The sequence below is a fragment of the Mauremys mutica genome, chromosome 2 (assembly GCF_020497125.1).
Source record: "Mauremys mutica isolate MM-2020 ecotype Southern chromosome 2, ASM2049712v1, whole genome shotgun sequence".
NCBI classification, from domain to species: Eukaryota; Metazoa; Chordata; order Testudines; family Geoemydidae; genus Mauremys; species Mauremys mutica.
Genome location: NC_059073.1, coordinates 253,355,329 through 253,376,281, shown reverse-complemented (window position 1 = coordinate 253,376,281; position 20,953 = coordinate 253,355,329). Strand labels below are relative to the sequence as shown.

Sequence of the window (20,953 nt, the reverse complement as noted above, 5' to 3'; positions counted from 1 at the left end):
AATAAGACAAGCTCCACTCTGATGAATGTTTTTAGTAGCTCATGAGAGGGGAAAGTAAACACGACAGAAAGCCTTAAGTTTTACATAATCATTTAAGTTATACATAAAAGGTGATTTACAAGTGTATGCAAAATTAAAAAAAAACATAAAATTAAGGATGAGAGCTGGTATTTCGTTTTTGAAACACCTTTCTGTTCATCTGTATTTATCAAAACTAAAAAAAATCACATATAAAGCAGTATCTTTATAAAATATGCAAATACCAATACATAGCCATGATCACTTTAGGTGCAAAGCAAAACACAAAGTGGAATGTTAATCATGCCCATCCACATCTTCCTTCCTCTTCAATTAGATGCTCATAACACACTGTATGAACTGAAAGAAAACAGGCATCCATATTAGCCAAGCACAGCGGAACATGAATAACCTCCCTCTCCTCCCCACGTTGCTTGAAATGCTCTCCACATATACTCAGGGAGCCACGCCCAAGGGGGCTACCAGATCAGACTCCCCCTCCAAGGGACATGAGGGTAAGCTTAAAAAAGCTTACAAGGGCATGAGAGCTTCACTGAGGGGAGGCCAAGCCAACCCAGAGGAGTGAAACGGAAACCTAGGTATATCTGGATCCCAGGCAAGAAAGCACATGATATTTTGAAGATCTATAACACCTACTGTCTCTGAGGGAAGAGTGACGAGCATGCACCACCATGTTTTTTCCCTCCACAATTGGTCAGGGGGGAAGAGCAGATGGGAAGAGACAACTTTCTCAATGCCTATTCTATCCTTGGGCTCTCTGCTACAATAGTAAATAAGGTGCCAATTGTAATAGTCTTTAGTGTAATGATTTTTTGGCTCCAGTCCTAAGTACTTTTTCTTTCATTACAATTTTAGCTAGGTTGGAGTAAACAAATGTCTGAGGTGCACTTACATCATCATACTGGAAATTCACAACACCCTGCTGGGCTGTATCCCTTCTTCGAAAACTGTCTGCAAAAATATATAAAGAATTGTGTATTACTGGAATCAATGGAAGCACTGTATTTTATCAATACATTGAGTATTTAGATGCTATCCTTCTGGTTAAAACTGACCCCTCCTTTATTACTAAGCTGCATTTGCAAAGAGAACAAAAAAAATCCTGTAGTCTACTTAAAATTGCTGCTTATAAGCTCTGCTCAGTTGGCACAAGGTTTTCACGTGCCAGTTTGTCCAAAGGTCAGTTTTTCTTCTCAGCAAAGACCTGGAGACTGGTTTTGTGAGGATTAATAGGTCTCTTGCTAATGCAGAAGAGCTCTGATGCCATCAAATAATTAACACTCTACACCTTCTACTGTGAACACTGGTTCAGCAGAGTAGGCTGTGGCCCTCTTATAAGTGCACGATTCGCTACTGGCGGAAGCATTATGAGCAGCTTTCTTATATGACAAGAGCAAGATGGGAGAGAAGAGCTGAAGAGAGCAATGGAGAGGGTTTTGGAGAAAGGGTGACAGCAAGAAGTTAAGGGGGAGAATGACACGAGAACAAACAGAAAATAGCAGAAATAATGAAAGAGGTGGGGAGACAATTGATGAGCTCAGACAGGAAGAGACTCATGCTACTGTTGAAACTCCCAAGATGGTAATTCCTTAGGTTCTTAACCTCAGTCTTTCAAAGCGACAGTTTGGAATTTTTCCACACACTTTTATGATAATGAATAGTTGAAGAGACTTCTGGTCTGGCTAACAAAACAATCTTTATAACTGCTATGGTTATGTGATGTGGTATAAAAGTTGGTTTCCCTGAAGTGATTAAGCCAAGTGGGAGAACTTCAGTAAATAATATACGGTATCAGCTCTGCCTGAAAATGGCTAATCTGCTGTAGGAAGAGTCAACTCCTGGGATTAAGAGGTTAAGGTTTTGAGATACCTTAGATTAACCTGATTTCATAAAATAAAAATGCATTACCAGATGCTTCTCTCTAACATACCAGTGAGAGCTCTGAGTTTTACACAGCAGGCAATGTAATCGTCAAATGTAATCTTCCCATGGGTGCTGTATCGTTTTGCAACTGCAGTCACTGCCTGTGGGCTCAACCTAAATCCTAATTAAAAAAAGTCAGGAAAAATAGTGAAATGACAACCAAGTTACAGAGTTCTTCTTTATGGGAAGATTTGTTCTGTGCCAGTTAATGCAAAACATTAAGTTATGTTGGGAAATCCCACCAAGTCAATGTCATGATATTAGAAGCAGGGGAAATTTCAACAGCCAGTAATAGGGAAGTTTCACAATTCACCCATAGTTGTCAAGGCTTTCTGCAGCTCTTGAGGATCCACTGTACCACTTCTGTCACTGTCAAAACTTATGAAGTGTTGTCTCCACCCGTTCAACACAGCCCAGAGCTCTTTAAATTCATTGAATCCCAATGTACCAGACATATCCCTCTGAACCATGGCTAAGGAAAAACTGTTTAATTTCCAAGCAAGTGCTAAATATTCCTCAATTAGGATCTATATTTAGTCATGCAAGATTGAAATTCATTTACTTAAGTTTGGGAAACAAAGGGTATCTTTAATTTTTTTTTTTCATTGTGCTAGTGTTACCCTCTTCTAGAGCACAGAACTATCCAAGAGCTCAGGCAGACAGAATACTTTTGGCTAAAAGTCAGCAATCAGAAAGCCAAAGGTGGTACTCCATCCATCTGAAAAAGAAATACAGCATCACCTCTCTGGTGCTGTACTGCTTCCATGCATTTTCATCATTAGTGTGCAGCTGTAGCTTTGTCCAAACATCGGAAAAGCCAGCAATAAAATAAAGGCTTGTGCATATACTAGTATTTGATAGCCTAAAAATAAGAGATTTGTTTTGCATGTCATGCACAAAGAGTAAAATAAGAAAGTTAGAGCCCTGCAAATCTGTGGATATTTGCTTTATATCCACAAATGCGGTTGTATTGTTTATCATCTTTGCGGACTGCATGTGGATCCAAATTTTATCTGCGCAGGGCTTTAACAGTGAGACGGTGATGTGGGTATGGATAAATATAGAATTAATTATTGTGGCTACAGATCCAAATTTTTGTATCTGTACAGACTATAAAGGTAGAGGACCAGAGAACCATAGGGGAGTTCATCATCTAAATATTTTGTTAGGGGCGAGCCTACAAGTCCTAACGCCTCTTATTTTATTTCTGATAATGTCTTGCAGCAAAGCATTTGGAATATTAGTTATAGTTCCAATAGTGTACAAAAGAAACCAACCCTCCTCTTGTATTTTTTCCCTTCTCGTTCCTTTGGCATTTTGACTTAGAAAATGAAGGAATATTCTGTCAGTCACAAAAATCAGCTATCTGTATGCTAAATATCAAGTGATCTATCAGTGCAGCGAGTACCAATTAGTTACATCAGTGCAAAGAAATTTTATAAATGAACACAGTAGAACCCCTCTTATCTATTGGGTATTCAGTTCATAATATCAAACATCTCAGAATTACATAGGTATAATGCATAAGTTAACTGTTCATAACAAATGTATACAGTATGCTTGGTTGTGGGTTTTTTTGTTTTTTTTTTGAGAGAGAGAGAACTGCATCTCTTTGCCTCCAAACCCTAGTCTTGTCAAACATATGTAGCCACTTGAATGCTAGCTAAAGGACTGAAGTCACATTCTGTGGCAGAAAAAGGACTTGGCCAGCAAGAAAAAAAAAGATTAATATAACCCATCATTCATAAAATTGATGTTCATAAAATAGGGGTTCTACTGTAGCTAATCCTCCCAATTCCAGTTGTGTGTTAGAGCTATACTACCTTGGATTCTCTTCCATGGAGATTTTCTACTTAACAACAAATAACTAGCAACTCATTTTGCCTAAAGGTTAACCAATGTGTTTATAAGAGCACTTCAAGCCAGAGCTTTCACATTAATGCAGTTATAGGCAGGCCTGATAGCACCACATATTAAGATTGCCTGACCCTTTCCAGTATAACATGCTGTTTTCAGTTACTTATAACTTTGCCAATCTTTAACCATTTGGTCTGAAATTTTCCAGAACAAAAGCCTGGAGAATTTCAGTCATTTCTGAAAATGAGCCTAGGGAAAAATACATCATTTTGTCCATTATAACAATTATGACAGACATTTCTTTGAACAGCTTTAATGTCTCCATGCTTTGAAATAGGGACTTGAAATCTGGCAGGTGCATAGCCTTTGTGTCAGAAATGTGTCTTTTGGCATCCCCGTCGAAAAACTGCCCAAAACATGGGAAAAAAATCACAGTTCACACAAGTTGAATAGAGACATCTTAGACTTTATAGCAGCTAACATTTCAAGAATAAGTTATCCAATTATGGGGCTTCCACAACCTCCATTGGAAGCTTATTCCAGAGCTTAACTACCCTTATAGCTTGAAAGTTTTTCCTAATAGCTAACCTAAATTTCCCTTGCTGCAGATTAATCCCACTACTACTTGTCCTACATTCAATAGACACAGAGAACAATTTATTACCATCCTCTTTATAACAGCCCTTCCCTTAACATACTAGATTATTTATACCAGGTTCCTCCTCCCACTCCATCGTCTTTTCTCAAGACTAAACGTGCCCAATTTTTTTTAACCTTTCCTAAGTATAGTACTTTGCACTTGTCATTACTGAATTTCATCTTGATTTCAGACCAATTCTCCAACTTAAGGTCATTTTGAATTCTAATCCTCTCCTCCGAAGTGCTTGCAACCCTTCCCACCCTGGTCTCATTTGCAAATTATATAACTATATGCAAGTAACTAATGAAAATATTGAATAGTACTGGCCCCTGTGGGACTCCATTAGACACGCCCTCCTGGTTTGACAGCAAACCACTGACAACTACTCTTTGAGTCTTTCACCCATATTACCACATGATGGAATTTCTATTTTCAATTTGTTCTTTTAAGTTCCTAGAAAAGCATGCACAAATTACATTAAAAGAACATTATGAAGGTTGTGAAGTCAAGCACTCAAATTAGGAAATACCAGAATAAAGTTACCCTTGCCTCACTCAATACCCAGGCTAAACTGTGCTCACTTAGAGCATGTCTGCACTGCAGTTAGACACCTGTGACTGACCTGTGCCAGCTGATTCAGGCTCATAGGGCTAAGGAGCTGTTTAACCATGGTGTAGACATTCGGGCTGAAGCCCGAGCTCTGGGACCCTCCACCATCATAGGGTCCCAGAGTCCAGGCACCAACATCTACACTGCAATTAAACAGCCAATTAGCCTGAGACCCACAGGCCAGCTGCAGGCTTTTAACTGCAGTGTAGACTATACCCTTAATGAGCAGCTATTCAATATTTTGTTTTCTCCTCATTGTTCAGTGTTGCTTCATGCCTTGTTTACTGTAAACTATCTAAACCTGCTCTGAATACAATATTATCCTCATGAGCTTTTCTATGGCACTCATTACTACAGTATCGGAGTGATTCACTAAAGTTAATGTATCCTCCCAACAGCCCTGTGAAGTTAGGGGCAGTGATATGCTCATTTTACAGGTGGGGAACTGAGGCAAAGAGATTAAGGTCAAAAGTATCCACTAATTTTGGATGCCCAATCTGAGACATCCATGACCTGATTTTTCAGTGTACTTAACATTATTTAGCACTTCATATGTTCAAAGCAGTTTCCCTTGACTACTTTTGCATCTGAGAGTGTTCAGCACTTTAGCAAATTCATGTTGGGTTTGGTCCTGCTTTGAGCAGGGCGTTGGACTAGATGACCTCCTGAGGTCCCTTCCAACCCTGAGATTCTATGATTCTATGATCCTCTGGGTATCAATTTGGGCAGCCAGAAAATGAGTAACCCATGATTAGTGACCATCTGAGAAGAGATGGTTTAAAGCAACATGCCCAACACAGAAGAACTCTGTGGTACAGACAAAAGGATAGAATTCATTTCTCCAGGGCAGCATTCAAGTGTCTTTACCATGACACCACTCTCTCTTCCTGCAATCCCCTAGCTCACTCACTACACACTGTCCACCTTCTGCAACCAATAAGGCAGCATCCTGCAGACAATAAGCCTGCTTCAATACATAAGCCTCGATTCCTTCCCAGAGCAGGTCCATTCTGTGCACTTAATGAGATGGGGTCCTGTAGAAGAAAGTATTACAAGGGGCAGAATTAAGATTGCCTGTGCAAATTAATTCTGGTATTTCTTAATATAGAAATGCCTGATTTTGCAACCTTAATGTTCTTTTAGCAGTTTCCTTTTGTAATATTTATATAGTACACACAAGACAAAGGATACATCCAGCATAGAAACCATGAGTCTGCACGTCTCTAGGTTGAAAGCTGTTTAAATGAGGGGGAAAAATAGATTAGTAGCAGTAAATATGAATTACTGATTTCTCAGTTTGGTTTCATAATATGTACAGGAAATAAGACATCACTCCCACTGGAAAGCTGCAATCTTGCAATTAGCAATCTCACTCTGATTCCAATAAAGAAAAGACCTTCTATTCTGCGGTGGGTGGTGCTAGAGGTTATTATTTTAGCCTGTTATTTTTGGAATCCAGTCTCAAATTACAAATTAGATAAATTTTAGTCAATCTCAACTCATGTAAGCTTTTGGCTACATCAAAATGGGCAGTCTGATCAGGACAGCCTAGACTGGAGTCAAACTGTTGGAATACAGAATGTTTCACATCTAGACCATTACTGGTGGCCTGAGCAATTCAGCTCCACTCACAATACAAATGTAACTTTGTGGATACCATATACCAGGTACTTGGATCATCAAGTCTACTCATCGCATTCTTTGGTGAACATCAATAGATGCATGCAGGTGTCACTTTCCTAAATGTGTTAACACTGTATATTTTAATATTTTATAAATGTTATCGAACTAGTTTATTTTTAACTTCTCAAAAGCTTGACACAGAGCAGTTTTCTTGCAGTCTGATCACTAGCCTCTAACTGCGCTTTAAGTTGTCTTGTTACTGTAAGTACAAGGCTTTAGACACCATGAATGTGTGTCAACTCTGCAAAGTGACTTTTTGTGAAAAATGGCACATTCTTACAAAACAGATCTGTTCTTGGTGGATTCAGAATTCTAACTGCTTGCTTGAGAATCCACACTAATCTTATTAGTCTTGCTGCATGTCAGATTAGTTAAGAAAACTTGGTACTTCATTTAGGATTTATTTTCTAAGAGAAATGGGGCTGCATAGGTGTAAAGGAGGGGAGAATTTGGCCCACACAATCTTCATTACTGGTGATGATGCAAGCAGTTGGAGGGGAGGGGGGAAGGATGGGAGGCTTGACTTTCAGATCCCAAGTTAAATTTCCAAACCAGGCAGCAAGAAAAATCTTTATTTGTAACTGTACAAGTTAGAGTTGGACTCACTGAGAGGAAAACATGGAATCACTCTATGCTACTTTTATAGTACCTTTTCAGAACACAGCTTCACATTAAAATATCTGTGCATTTGTTTTCAATTTCAAAAGTCAGTTGCATGAACTTTAAAATTAGGAAAGTCTAAATTTAACCTCACTACTTTCTGTCTGTAGTGTCTAAAGAGCATCAACCCAGATTTGTAGTCTGAGTTATAGCCTTCACTCCAGATTTCTTTACCGCTCGGGATAAAAAATTAAAATATAATTTTGGGATATTCTACAGAAGTTCTCATTGTAACCACCTACTCAGAGTTGTGAACCCTCCAGGACTGTCCTGGAGTCTCCAAGAATTAAAGATCAATCTTTAATTAAAGATTATGTCATGCAATGTAACCTCCAGGAACACATCCAACAAAACTGGCAGCCCTACACCTACTAAATATGCTTAAGTAAACACACGGGGCTCAACTCAACTGAAGGTATGTCAGCTTCTGCTGTATAAGCCCTCTATTATCTTTGTACGAAGAGTGTCATGCAGACAAGATCAATATTAAAAAAGGTTACGTCCTAGGTCATCACATTCATCTGTTTGATGTAGTAATCAATAAAACCTGTGTTACTCAAACAGCTGATGACAGGATTAGGTGTAAAACTCCTTCACTGGAGATTTTAGAGAGATGAATATCTAGTCAAATAGATGTTGCCACTGAGTTGCAGAAAGACCACTTCTGAAACATGAACTCTTTTACATACTACCATTTAGAATTTAGAATTCTAAGCATTAATTTCTGGAGAGTGGCTGTTCTGAGTTAAAACTTACCCAACATCTGAAACAGACAGATATCTCCTAGACAGCCAAATACTGTAGAGTGAAAAATCAACAAGATACTTAAGCCCCTGAATTCTGTGACAGACTAATTAGAGAAACTGTATCAAAAAGTCCTTGAACTGATCCTCTGGAAATCTAGTACTAAACACACTCAAGGAGCCATGGGCCTAGGGATGAAAAGAGAACTCAGACCTTCTCAATAAAAGGGCCTGTTCCAAGGGGACCTTTTATGCTGGTTCCTAATGGACTCTGTGGAAGGATATTGAATCTGGGTATGCACAACACCTGGTCCAACATAAATCTTAATTGTACATTGGAATATCATATTCACAAAATTTAGGGCTGTCAAGCGATTAAAAAAATTAATTGTGATTAACTGCATTGTTAAACAATAAAATACCATTTATTTAGATATTTTTGGATGTTTTCTACATTTTCAAATATACTGATTTCAGTTACAACACAGAATTGAAAGTGTACAGTGCTCACTTTATATTGATTTGATTACAATTATTTGCCCTGTAAAAAAACAATAGTAATATTTTGCAATTCACCTAATACAAGTAAAGTAGTGCAATCTCTATCATGAAAGTTGGACTTACAAATGTAGACATGTACAAAATAAACTGCATTCAAAAATAAAACAATGTAAAATTTTAGAGCCTGCACATCCACTTAGTCCTACTTCTTGTTCAGCCAATTGCTCAGACAAACAAGTCTGTTTACATTTGCAGGAGATAATGCTGCCCGCTTCTTGTTTACAATGTCTCCTGAAAGCGAGAACAGGCATTCTCATGGCACTGTCGTAGCCAGCATCTCAAGATATTTTCGTGCCAGATGTGCTAAAGATTCATATATCCCTTCATGCTTCAACCACCATTCCAGGGGACATGCGTCCATGCTGATGACTGGTTCTATTCGATAACAATCCAAAGCAGCGTGGACCTATGCATGTTCATTTTCATATCTGAGTCAGATGCCACTAGTAGAAGGTTGATTTTTCTTTATTGGTGGTTCGGTTTCTGTAGTTTCGGCATCACAGTGTTGCTCTTTTAAGACTTCTGAAAGCACACTCCACACCCTGTCCCAATCAGATTTTTGGAAGGTACTTGAGATTCTTAAATCTTGGGTCGAGTGCTGTAGCTATCTTTAGAAATTTCATATTGGTACCATCTTTGCATTTTGTCAAATCTGCAGTGAAAGCATTCTTAAAATGAACCACATGTGCTGGGTCATCCAAGACTGCTACAACATGAAATATATGGCAGAATGCGGGTAAAACAGAGCATACAATTCTCCTTCAAGGATTTCAGTCACAAATTTAATTAATTTTTTTTTTTTTTTTAAATCGAGCGTCATCAGCATGGAAACGTCCTCTGGAATGGTGGCCGAAGCACAAAGGGGCAAACGAATGTTTAGTGTATCTGGCAAGTAAATACTTTGCAATGTCAGCTACAAAAGTAGGACTGTTGCCAGCAGATCGAGGGAAGTGATTATTCCCCTGTATTTGGAACTGGTGAGGCCACATCTGGAGTACGGCATCCAGTTTTGGGCCCCCCACTACAGAAAGGATATGGACAAATTGGAGAGAGCCCAGTGGAGGACAATGAAAACAATTAGCGGGCTGGGGCATATGACTTATGAGGAGAGGCTGAAGAAACTGGGCTTATTTAGTCTGCAAAAGAGAAGAGGGGGGGATTTGATAGTAACCTTTAACTACCTGAAGGTGGGTTCCAAAGAGGATGGAGCTAGGCTGTTCTCAGTGGCGGCAGATGACAGAATAAGGTAATGGTCTCAAGTTGCAGCAGGGAAGGTCTTGGTTGGATATAAGGAAAAACTATTTCACTAGGAGGGTGGTAAAGCACTGGAATGGGTTACCTAGGGAGGTGGTGGAATCACCATCCTTAGAGGTTTTAAAGGGCTGGCTCGATAAAGCCCGGGCTGGGATGAGTTAGTTGGGGTTAGATGACCACCTAAGGTCTCTTCCAACCTTAATCTTCTATGATTCTCAGAGTGCAGCATTATCTCTTGTAAATGTAAACAAACTTGTTTGTCTTAGCAATTGGCTGAACAAGGAGGAGGACTGAGTGGATTTGTAGGCTCTGAAGTTTTACATTGTTTTGTTTTTGTACACTTTTTTATTTCAATCACAACACAGAATACAATATATTTGAAAATGTAGAAAATAATCCAAAATATTTAATAAATTTCAATTGGTATTCTTTTTAACAGTGCAACTAAAAATGCAATTTGTGATTTTTTTTAAGTTAATCATGTGAGATAACGGCAATTAACAGCCCTAAAATTATCTAATAGTAATGTACCTGCTAGCCTAACTGATAACACAAAATAAATTTGGTGATACATTAGCAGTTTCAGATGAGCCAGTAGGAAAGGAGAAGGCAAAACTAAAATCTTTCTCTAAAGAAGTGTTCTCTGGGCCAACTACTCCCTATGACTAAGTTCTTGCAGCATAGTGCATATGACTCCAGAGTGGAACGTTTGGAAGCAGTTAGACTACTTTCAAAAAGAAATGTAAGTACTTCTTACCATGTGAACTTAACTATGCAGACAGTACAACTAATGATTGTCTAATATGAATCAAATATACTTTTATTTAAATTGTCAACTTACGTTTATACCCTCCTGCTATGCCCGACTGGGTCAGACATCTCTGCAGCTCATCAGCATCTATTTGTCCATCCTTTTGAAAACAGAAAAGTAGGCTTGGAAAAGTTAGCTTTTCATCATTAAATGTCAATAAACTTTCACATCAAGATCCACGTTCACTGATAAACCTATGCATGGAACCTTATAAAAAAAACCTGGCTTTACCTAGCATACTAATTTCAATTTAATTTAAATTCACTCCAAATTTATTTTATTTGTTGATTCATAGAGTTTAAGACCAGCATGGACCACTAGATCATCTAGTCCAGGGATGGGCAAACTATGGCCCGCGGGCCGGATCCGGCCCTTCAGGGCTTTGGATCCGGCCCGCGGGATTACCCCTGGTGGTGCTGCGGGCCCGGCGCTGCTCTCAGAAGCAGCCCCCGGGCCGGGAGGCAAAGGGCTCCATGTGCGCACGTAGAGCCCTCTGTTCCCCCCCCCCCCCCCAGGGGCTGCAGCACTTCCTGGAGTGGCGTGGGGACAGGGCAGGCATGCAGGGAGCCTGCCCCGGCCCTGGTGTGCGCCACTGCCACCCCGGAGCCACTTTAGGTAAGCGGCACCGGGCTGGAGCTCAAACCCCTCCTGCCCCCCGCCCCCCAACTTCCTGCCCTAAGCCCTCTGCCTGTACCTCGCACCCCTCCTGCACCCAACTCCCTGCCCTGAGCCCCTTTCTGCACTCCTGTGCATTCCAACCACCTGCCCTGAGCTCCCTCCTGCACCCTGTGCCCCAACTCCCTGCCCTGAGCCCCATCCTGCACTCTGTACCCCTCCTGTACCCCAACCCCCTTCCCTGAGCCCCCTCTTACACTCTGCACCCCTTCTCTGCCCCAATCCCTTGTCCTGAGCCCCTTCCTCCACATCCCGCACTCCACCCGCCCTGCCCCGGCCCTGCATACAATTTCCTCACCCAGATGTGGCCCTCGCCCCAAAAAGTTTGCCCACCCCTGATCTAGTCTGACCTCTTGTATATCATAGGCTATTTAAATATCACCCAAATACCTCTGTTGTGCCCAATGACCTCAGTTAAACTAAAGCACTTTAATCGTCAGAAAACTGAACTGTTGCATGCCATAGGCAGAGAACAGGAAATACTGACATGCCATCAATGCCCCTGCGACAGCAGGGAATTTATTGGGTGAAACAAGTCCAGATGATCCTACCAGGAAATCCATGCCCCATGCTGCGGAAGTGAAAAAAACCAGCAAGGTCCTAGCTGATCTGAGTTGAGGGAAAATTTCTTCTCAACCCCAAATCCAGCAATCAGTTTGACCCTGAACATATGAGCAAGACATTAGCAAGGCATTAGAGGATTCTCTGTACCACCTCAGAGCACCACTCCACCCAAACTGGTATCCCATCTCTAGTTATGTTCAATCTGATACTTCAGAGGAAGGAGAAAGACATTCCCAAGAATACAAATGTGCATGGGGGGGGGGGGGGGGGACACGACTCCTTCCTTACTCCTGAAGCATGAGATAAGATTAGTTGTTACCATAATATAGAACTAAAAGTGCAATGAGCTTGTTGAGGACAACATAGGCAGTCCTGGTTTAAAGATTTGCATTCTAGTTTCTATAACAGGACTCTACAAAACAAAGTAAACTATATCAGAGCACATACATCCCCACTTCCCAAGATAGACATTAGATTGACAGTTAAAAAAAAGTTGGTTTGGAACAGTGAATTGTTAAGAGCAAATTAAAGCAGAAAGTAAAATATTTTAAAGGAATAAAACAGAAAAAATACCTATCTGCACAATTAGGAATACGATTTCCTTCCAAAGCATCCCTTTCAAGGCCAATTAGAGATTATGAACAACTGCCAAGTCAGGTAAAGCAATAAGCTGTCAAAAGTGGAGTTGGAATTGCATGTCACATTCCTCACACCCACGATTAAAGTTCATAAAAAGTTCTAAAGTGCAATTTAACCTCGTTCTAAGATTCAATGTTTTTTAGATGCAAATAGACTTGACTGATTCCAGAAGCATTAAGTACTAAAACATGAGTTGTTTTATATTTGAAGCCTATCTAATTTTCCCCAGCATTTTCCTGGGAGTTTCTATATCTAGTACATATCTAATTTAAGCCTGAAAGAATGATAAACTGCTGACTATAGATGACATCCAGATAACATTATCCGAGAAAGAAGGGATACCAGTCCTCAAATTTATAACTATAGTACTTCCAGAAGAGACTAGTGGGGGGAAAAACATGCTTATCTAGCAACTCCAGATATACTCCTCTGAATATGTCCTGTAAATAAGTGGATTTTATTCTAGCTGACATCGTACAAGGCCTGACAGAAGGCAATTGTACCTTTTGACCAATTAAATACACTGCTCCCCAATTTCTAGTATCTTTGGTCTTCAGGCCAGCTTTATAGACAGTGAACTATATACACTACTATTATAATACAGGTGTGGTAGAACCATAGGGAAACTCCAGTATAAGAAATTCAATTACATCAAATCAGTTTAAGTGGTCAATCACGTTCTAAAATTCTTTAAATTAAGAATCAAAAGAAGAAGCCAATATCTTGACAACTTGAAGATGTGAAGGAGAACTGAAAGAATGGAAATTGGAAACTGAGCTATAAGGCAAGTCCTACATAAAAAAACCTCAACAGTCCAACTTTACATTAGACAAGCAGTAATAAAATGAACAGCTCCCACAGAGAGACAAATTCAAATCACTGAATGGAGATTCTGAAAAAAAGGTTAGTGTCGTTTCATTTTTTTTTTAATATCTAAGATATTAGCATTCATATGGTTTTCCCTTAAGATAATTTCCAGTATAAATTCAACATAAAACTCAAATTGATATTGCAGACGTACAAATTCATCCTGCACTAAATATATTGAGAGTCACAACAGGCTGCAAGTGGAAAAAGGACGGTCAAACCAGTTTGAGATTCTATAATAATTTGACTTGAAAAGTTAGGTGGGTTTGGCCTGTTAAGTATTTTCATGGATGGCCAAGTGATACTACTTTAGTCCTGTTCGTTTTATCGATTCAGTCACTCTTTGCTTACAGGATTATTCATCAAAAGGACCACTACAGGTAGATAACAGATTCTTCTTTAGCTCAGTAAGAAACATTTCTAAAGGTCTCTACTTTATTTCAGTGAAGAACCAGATTCCTCACAAATAAGCAGAATCCTTACATATGTACTCATTTGACTACCTTCATGTGGTTTGTTCTAATATCCTCATTTGTCTTTTTTGCTGCCAGAATGCATTGATTCAATAGCTGTGTATTTTTTAAACTATTACACTTTAAGTGTTGTGTAGGTTGTAAGAAGTCAGTTATTGAAAGAGAACAGTGAAAAGGGAGGAGAGACCAAGGGTACTCTGGGATCCTTAACTCTGAATATCTTGACTTCCACAATTACACCCGTGAAACTGCATTAATGGGCTTTTGCAAATAAACCAACAATCAGACAGACAAGTTGTTTACTGTTTAAAATGGATTAGAAATTCTTACTTACAGGAATATATAAAAGTTTTAAAGACGTGGAAAATACAAAATTAGAACCATATTCTTAGTCATAAATAAGTAGTCAAAACCAGGCATAGAAAAATTAAGATGCAAATATCTTAAAAAAAAATAAAAATGCACACTTCTCCTATACTCTGTTCGCTCTATCGAGCGAGCCACTCCAGGTAGTTCATGCCACCAGGTTCTGGTACTCCCATGTTCCCACATCTAGTGAAGTCATCCCCTTACATAATGACCTAACTCTTGCTAACCTCTCCTGGCTCCTATTGAGGCCATCCATGCAGCTGACATTTCTAGTTGGATTTTTACATGACAAGTGATGGGCCCTCCCCACCCATGTGCATAGTTTTAAAGTGAGACAGCATAAACTCAGAACAGTATTTAATTCAATTTGATTTGATTCTTCAGCTTGTCCTCACACAGTTTCCAGTATTCAGAGTTTCAATATGCTAGGAAGTTCTGCTATACATACACCTCTGTGGCAAATACTGATGTCCAATATTTAAGTTGCAATACAATGAGAATAATTTTGTCTTATGTCATAACTTCAACCAAATAGAGGTGTGTTTTTTTTTGGGGGGGGGGAACATACCTGCCCAGCTACTGCAGCAAAATAACCATACAAAGGATCTTGAGTCTGTCCATGGAATACTGGTCCTCCTGGAGCAGCTCCATACTTTAAAACAAGAAACAGATGATTAAGATAAAATTAATGCTTTTAGTTGACTACAATATTTGTAATCTTACATTTCAGCATCAATTCTGAGTGTCATTTTTATATACACTTTGTCAAAACACATAACCGCTTTAAAAGAGAGCACACAACTTTGGTGTATATACTTGCTACAATGTAAAGCAGGCCTACCTAAAATCTTACATTTGAGTCAGCCCAGTAATCTAATAGTAGCACAGAATGCCTAAATTATTCGTACATGGCATCTCCATTACTGGAGGTTTGCAACCATGGTAGCCCATTTTTTATGATCCTCTGCAAATCTAGTCCTTTTGATCCACGCAGGATACCACATTGTCCATCAAAGATCTTTTTCTGTATTGTTCTCTATCAACTTTCCCTTCAAGTGCCTGTAAACATACATCACGCACCGCAAATTCAATCTGTCTTTTCACTAGCATTTGCTCAATTCTCTAGTATGTTTTCACTGGTTACACAGTCTATCCATGATATTTTCAGAATTTTTCTATAACAACATAATTCAAAGGACTGTAGTTTCTTTGTTTGAATGTCCATGTTTTAGAGCTGTAATGCAACACAGACCAAATGTAGGTTTTTAAGAGTCAGAATCTAGTCTTCAGATTTATATCCCTTCTCCTCAGATATTTATTCTTCCAGAATGTCTTTCTCTTGTTGTTCTGGGACTGATTTCAGTATCAGATCTTCCATCTTCTGTAATGATGCTTTCTAAGTAGCAATAATTTCTCACTCGCTGTATGACTGTTATTCACTAGAATCTTGCATGTTTTCACAGGATCCTTGCATACCACTATAGTTTTTATCTTGCCCACATTCAACTCTAAACCATATGTAATCTCCACTAACTTCATCTGAAGGAGGTCTGAATCAGCCACCAGCACTGTCAGTTGCATAGCAAATATGCCTAAACTAGGGAGTCAAATTTATACTCCAGTTCAGGGGTGGGCAAACTTTTTGGCCTGAGGGCCACATCTGGGAATAGAAATTGTGTGGCAGGCTATGAATGCTTACAAGGTTGGGGTGTGGGAGGGGATGAGGGCTTTGGCTGGGGGTGCAGGCTCTGAGGTGGGGCCAGAAATGAGGAGTTCAGGGTGCAGGCGGGGGCTCCAGGGAGTGGGGTACGAGGGTTAGGGCTCTGGCACGGGGTGCGGACTCTAGGGTTGGGGATGATGAGTTTGGCGTACAGGAGGGTGCTCTGGGCTGGGATCGAGGGGTTTGGAGAGTGGGAGGAGGATGGGGCAGGGGGTTGGAATGCGGGAAGGAGTGTAGGCTCTGGCTGGGGGGGGGGGTTGGGGTACAGGAGGGTGTGCCAGGCTGGGATCAAGGGGTTTGGAGGGCAGGAGGGGGATCAGGGTTGGGGTGGGGGGTTGGTGCAAGGTGAGAGGCTCAGGCTCTGAGTGGCGCTTACCTCAAGCAGCTTCCGGGAGCAGCAGCATGTCCCTTCTCCGGCTCCTATGCGGAGGCGAGTCCAGTGCATAGGAGCTGGAGGGGGGCCATGCAGTGGTGAGCTGGAGCAGGTTCCCACAGGTTCTCAAGAACCGGTTGCTAAAATTAGACCTCCGTGGAGAACCGGTTGTTAAAGGGCCAGGAGGTGGGCAAAGAACTCCGGTCTGTGGGCCGGACCATCCTGTTGCTCCCAGGATTCCCAGCTGGGGAGGCTGAGGCTCCCCCGGCCCTTCACCCACTTCCCCCCAGCTGCAGCGTGGCCAGCCACCGGCACCAGCTGGGCAGCTCAGCTGAGCTCTGGAGTCATCCTGCTGCCACTTTTTGAATGGCCCAGCAAGGTGTGTGTGGAGGGGGCTGCTGCAAGCTCCAGGGCTGGCCAGAGGGGAGGGGAGGGAGCAAGTGGGGCAATTGGCCCAGGCCCTGCAGGGGCCCCCGGCCCCACGAGGATCTCTCCCCCGGCCCGTCCCCCACTCCCCTCCCCCCTTAAATCAGAACTTTTTATAGGGAACAGGTTGTTAAGATTTTGGCAGCTCATCACTGGGGCCATGCCATGGCTTCTGGGAGCCGTGTGGTGCGGCCCCTGACCCTGTGCCCTGCCTGGAGTGGGGCTATGCGGCTGCTTCCGGGAGCCACATGGAGCAGCCCCTGATCCTGCTCCCCAGCTGGAGCACCATAACGGGGCAAGCCTCAGATCCCGCTCCCCAGCAGGAGCTCGTGGGCCAGCTTAAAACAGCCTACTGGCCATAGATTGCCCACCCCTGCTCTAGTGCTTTGAGGTTGAAAGAATGACTGAGATGACACCACAAACAGGGCTGTCCTTAGGCATTGGCAACATAGGCAGCTGAAAATTTGGGGCACCACTGGGTCTTAGCGTCCACCCTCCTTGTTTTCCTATCCCTGTTCTGACCCTTCCTGCAGGCTCCCACAGATGGCTGCTGCAGCCTGGTGAATCTTCCTTGGGAGGGAATCTAATAGTTAAAAGTGAAAAAGCCTCCAGCCTGCCAGACCTATTAGCACAACATTGAAACTGTTAAAGAGCCATTCAAGGGGTAATGAAGCCATTTAACAGGCATTTGCCAAACCCCAGGTATATACTGACAGTTTTCAGAGTGGTAGTCCTGTTAGTCTGTATCAGAAAAAACAAGGAGGAGTCCTTGTGGCACCTTAGAGACTAGCAAATTATTTGGGCATAAGCTTTCATGGGCTATAACCCACTTCATCAGATGCCCACGAAAGCTTATGCCCAAATAAATTTTTATACTTTCAGTTTCTGACTTTACTGACAAAAACAGTTGTTGTGTAAATATTACATTAATGCACATGTCAGTTTACAGGACCTTAGTTTAAAATTTGCTTTAAAAATATTTTATTAGTGAGCTGGTGAAGATTATAAAATCACATTTCTAAAAAATGCTTGCATAGACTTTTAGATGTACAATCATCTTTAGCCTTAAATGTTTGGATCTTCAGACATACAGTTTTTTAAATAAATCGTTCAGAAGACCTCCCTTATCTAAAATACACATTTTAAATACTATAGTTAAAAAAAAATGCTTCCAAGTCTTCCTGGCCTTTCTGTCCATCCCTTCACCGCCTCTCCCACCACTCCCCACTAACGAGAGCCCTTAAAGTGACAACAGTCCTTCCCTTCCAGATAGTTGACAAAGAGTTTCCCTTTCTTTAATTCTGACTATCTGATGAACTAGTTTTAAGAGAATCCTCCAACAAAATCAGTACCTTAGTAAGACATAAAATCCTTGTTATACCTAAAATCTTTGGAAATATGTTTTTTTAAAGTTGGTGAAATTTCATAAACATGTCTATTGTTATGGAGATCACACAAAGTAAATTAGTGTTCCCTTTTTCTAAAAGCAATGAACATTGTTGTGAACACACTAAACCTCTCTGATTAATTTAAAATAAAGTCTTTGTTTCAGTGAGTTAAATATGTAGTAATCTGGAATGCTGGCTTAAGGTTTAAGAGTACATTTAAAATATAAATTCAGCTTAGAAATACTGATTAAGAAAATGTAAAACAGAGAAGAGCTGCATCATGTATTCAATTATATGTAACGTTGTATTCAGCAGGACAGCTGACTCACCCTTACTACGAAGTTTTTGCAAATAAGGCCTGGTCTACACTAGGGCGGGGGTGTCGATGTAAAATACGCAACTTCAGCTACGGGAATACCATAGCTGAAGTCGAAGTATTTTATTCCGACTTACCTCCCGTCCTCACGGCACAGAATCGACGTCCGCGACTCCCCCGTCGACTCCACTACCACCGCTTGCTCCGGTGGAGTTCCGGAGTCGACGGGGAGCGCATTCGGTGATCGATATATCATGTCTAGATGAGACGCGATATATCGATCCCCGATAAATCGATCGCTACCCGCTGATACGGCGGGTAGTCTGGACGTACCCTAAAACTCTGACAAACTTCAGGGCATATCAAAAAACCTGTGACTGACATTTTTTATTCCCAAGTTTTAGTGCTTTTAATTAGGTACCTTCTTCATGTCCATTCTGCATGAGGGAGAGCGTATGGGGGTCTCTGCAGGGAACTGTGACTCCGCCACAGTGAGGCAGGCCGGGCATCTCATATCCTTTGCTGTCTCGTCCCTCCTCCCCTTCCCCCACCGGGCTGTGAGCTTGGGCTGCCATCGGGCATAGGGGCACCAGTTTAATAATACTGCGTAGGGCCCCATAAATCCTAAGGATGGCCCTGACCACAAATTATTAGTATTAATTTGCTTTAGAGCAGGGGTGGGCAAAATAGGGCCCACAAGCTGGATCCAGCCCCATGTAACATTTCTGTCTGGCCAGCCAGGCTCTTTGGCTGCCCCCTCGCAATCTCCAGGCCGCTAAAAGTCCCATGGCACAGCCTGTATTTCTGTAAATAATAGAACTGTAGAAATGGTGAAGACTTTTTCAGCGTGCTGGTGTTAACGGAAGTCACTGAAATCCGTGAGAGCTGTAGATGCCTAATACCCCAGAAAAGCAGCCTACTTGATTAGAATCCCCTCCCTGCTCCATCAAATCCAGTTCAAGATATATTCTTCCATCATCCTCAGTAGAGGTAATAGCATATTATACTTATCCTTTGTTAAATAAAATTAATTTAGCTAAAATCAAAGCTCTGGTATTTTAACCAGAGCTTTGATTCTAGCTACATTAGTTTTATTTAACAAAGGATCAGTCTATTTACAGTCAGTTGCCTGAGGCAGCAGCTTTTTTTATTGCAAGAGCAAAGGGCGAAACTATGGGCTGTGATATGGGCTTCTGGTCCACCAGAGGCAGCAGCAAAAATCCCCTTCTGACCCTAACAAGAAAACAAAGCCATTAAGCACCTCAGGCTTGCTATAGAAATGTACTATTCTGAGACTCATTCTTCTCCCAACCCCCGCAAGCTTGTAAGACTCATGTACTCCAACCAGTTTACCTTTGATCTAAGAACTGTTTACATGATTACACAAATGCTTTCAACAGGCCTAGGAACCAGTTCAGTCCGAACCATTTTAGAACTAGGGAGGGAACACGCTGAGATCAAGCTGGGTGGCTCTGCAAAATCTAGACTCTACCGCTTTTGTGGAGAGTGTGAGGGCCCGGGCCTTGCACCTGAACGCATCTAGATCAGTGCTGGGGGGAGACAGGGGGCAAGGGCTCTGGTGCCGATGGCGTGACCCCCGCGCAGCCCCAGGGCTGGCAGGCAGGGGACGGGGGGCGCTCCCCGGAAGCCGGGACAGGGCCGTGCAGGGTGTTGCAGGGATACTTGAGCTTTAGCGCGGGCATGTGCCCCCCGCCCGCCCTGTGGCTGGAGCCCGGACCCCGCTGGCCAGGGGAGCCGAGCTCCCGACTACACACCCGGGCCCGGCCAGCAGAGAGTGTCTGACCCCCGCACGCAGCGTCCGCTGCCGCCCCTCCCCCAGCACAGCCCCCGGGGACGCCTCCCGCCCCGCAGCGCGGACACCCGAGCGGGGCGCGCGGCTCGTCCCAGCCCGGCTGCAGGGCCCCGGCCCGCGCTTACCCCGCCCTGGTAGTAGCCTCCGCCGGCGCCGGGGTGCCCAGGATACGCCATGTCTAGCGCGCCGCTGTCTGCTGCCCCTCCCCCTCCGCTCCCTGCCAGCTGCCCCACAGGCCGGGCGGGGACGCGCGGGTCACACCATCCTCGGGGGGGGGGGCGGAGCCGGGTGCGCTACTTGCGGCACCGCTTCTCCCTTCCCTCCTGCGGGGGGTGAGCGACTGCGAATCGCGGAGAAGCTGCGCGGTTTGTTGCTCTGTTAGCCCCCCACTGTAGGAGATGATCCCCTTTGGCCCGCTCAGAAGAGAGCGAACACCCCTCCGCTGTAATGGTACCGGCCACGCCCCAGCGGGCAGGCGGGTGGTTGGTTTTTTTTTTTAAATAAAAACTTTATCCACACGCAGGCGCAGCTCGGGGAGCACTGCGCCCTC

The 20,953-nt window shown here is 42.5% G+C and overlaps 1 protein-coding gene across 2 annotated transcripts; it reads right to left on the bottom strand.

Moving 5' to 3' along the window:
• Window positions 1-73: 73 nt before the first annotated feature.
• SRI (sorcin) lies at window positions 74-20,677 on the bottom strand. 2 transcript variants are annotated; one of them, XM_045003921.1, is made up of 9 exons: window positions 20,529-20,677; window positions 14,936-15,019; window positions 10,811-10,880; window positions 8,168-8,209; window positions 6,260-6,303; window positions 2,276-2,423; window positions 1,970-2,083; window positions 932-990; window positions 74-378 (listed from the first exon to the last, which is right to left on the bottom strand). In XM_045003921.1, the coding sequence occupies exons 1-9, from the start codon at window positions 20,577-20,579 to the stop codon at window positions 352-354; spliced, it is 639 nt and encodes a 212-aa protein (XP_044859856.1). In that variant the 5' UTR covers window positions 20,580-20,677; the 3' UTR covers window positions 74-351. The 2 variants fall into 2 exon arrangements, with proteins under 2 accessions (XP_044859856.1, XP_044859857.1); XM_045003922.1 differs by lacking the exon at window positions 8,168-8,209 and having other exon boundaries at window positions 20,529-20,674.
• Window positions 20,678-20,953: the final 276 nt, after the last annotated feature.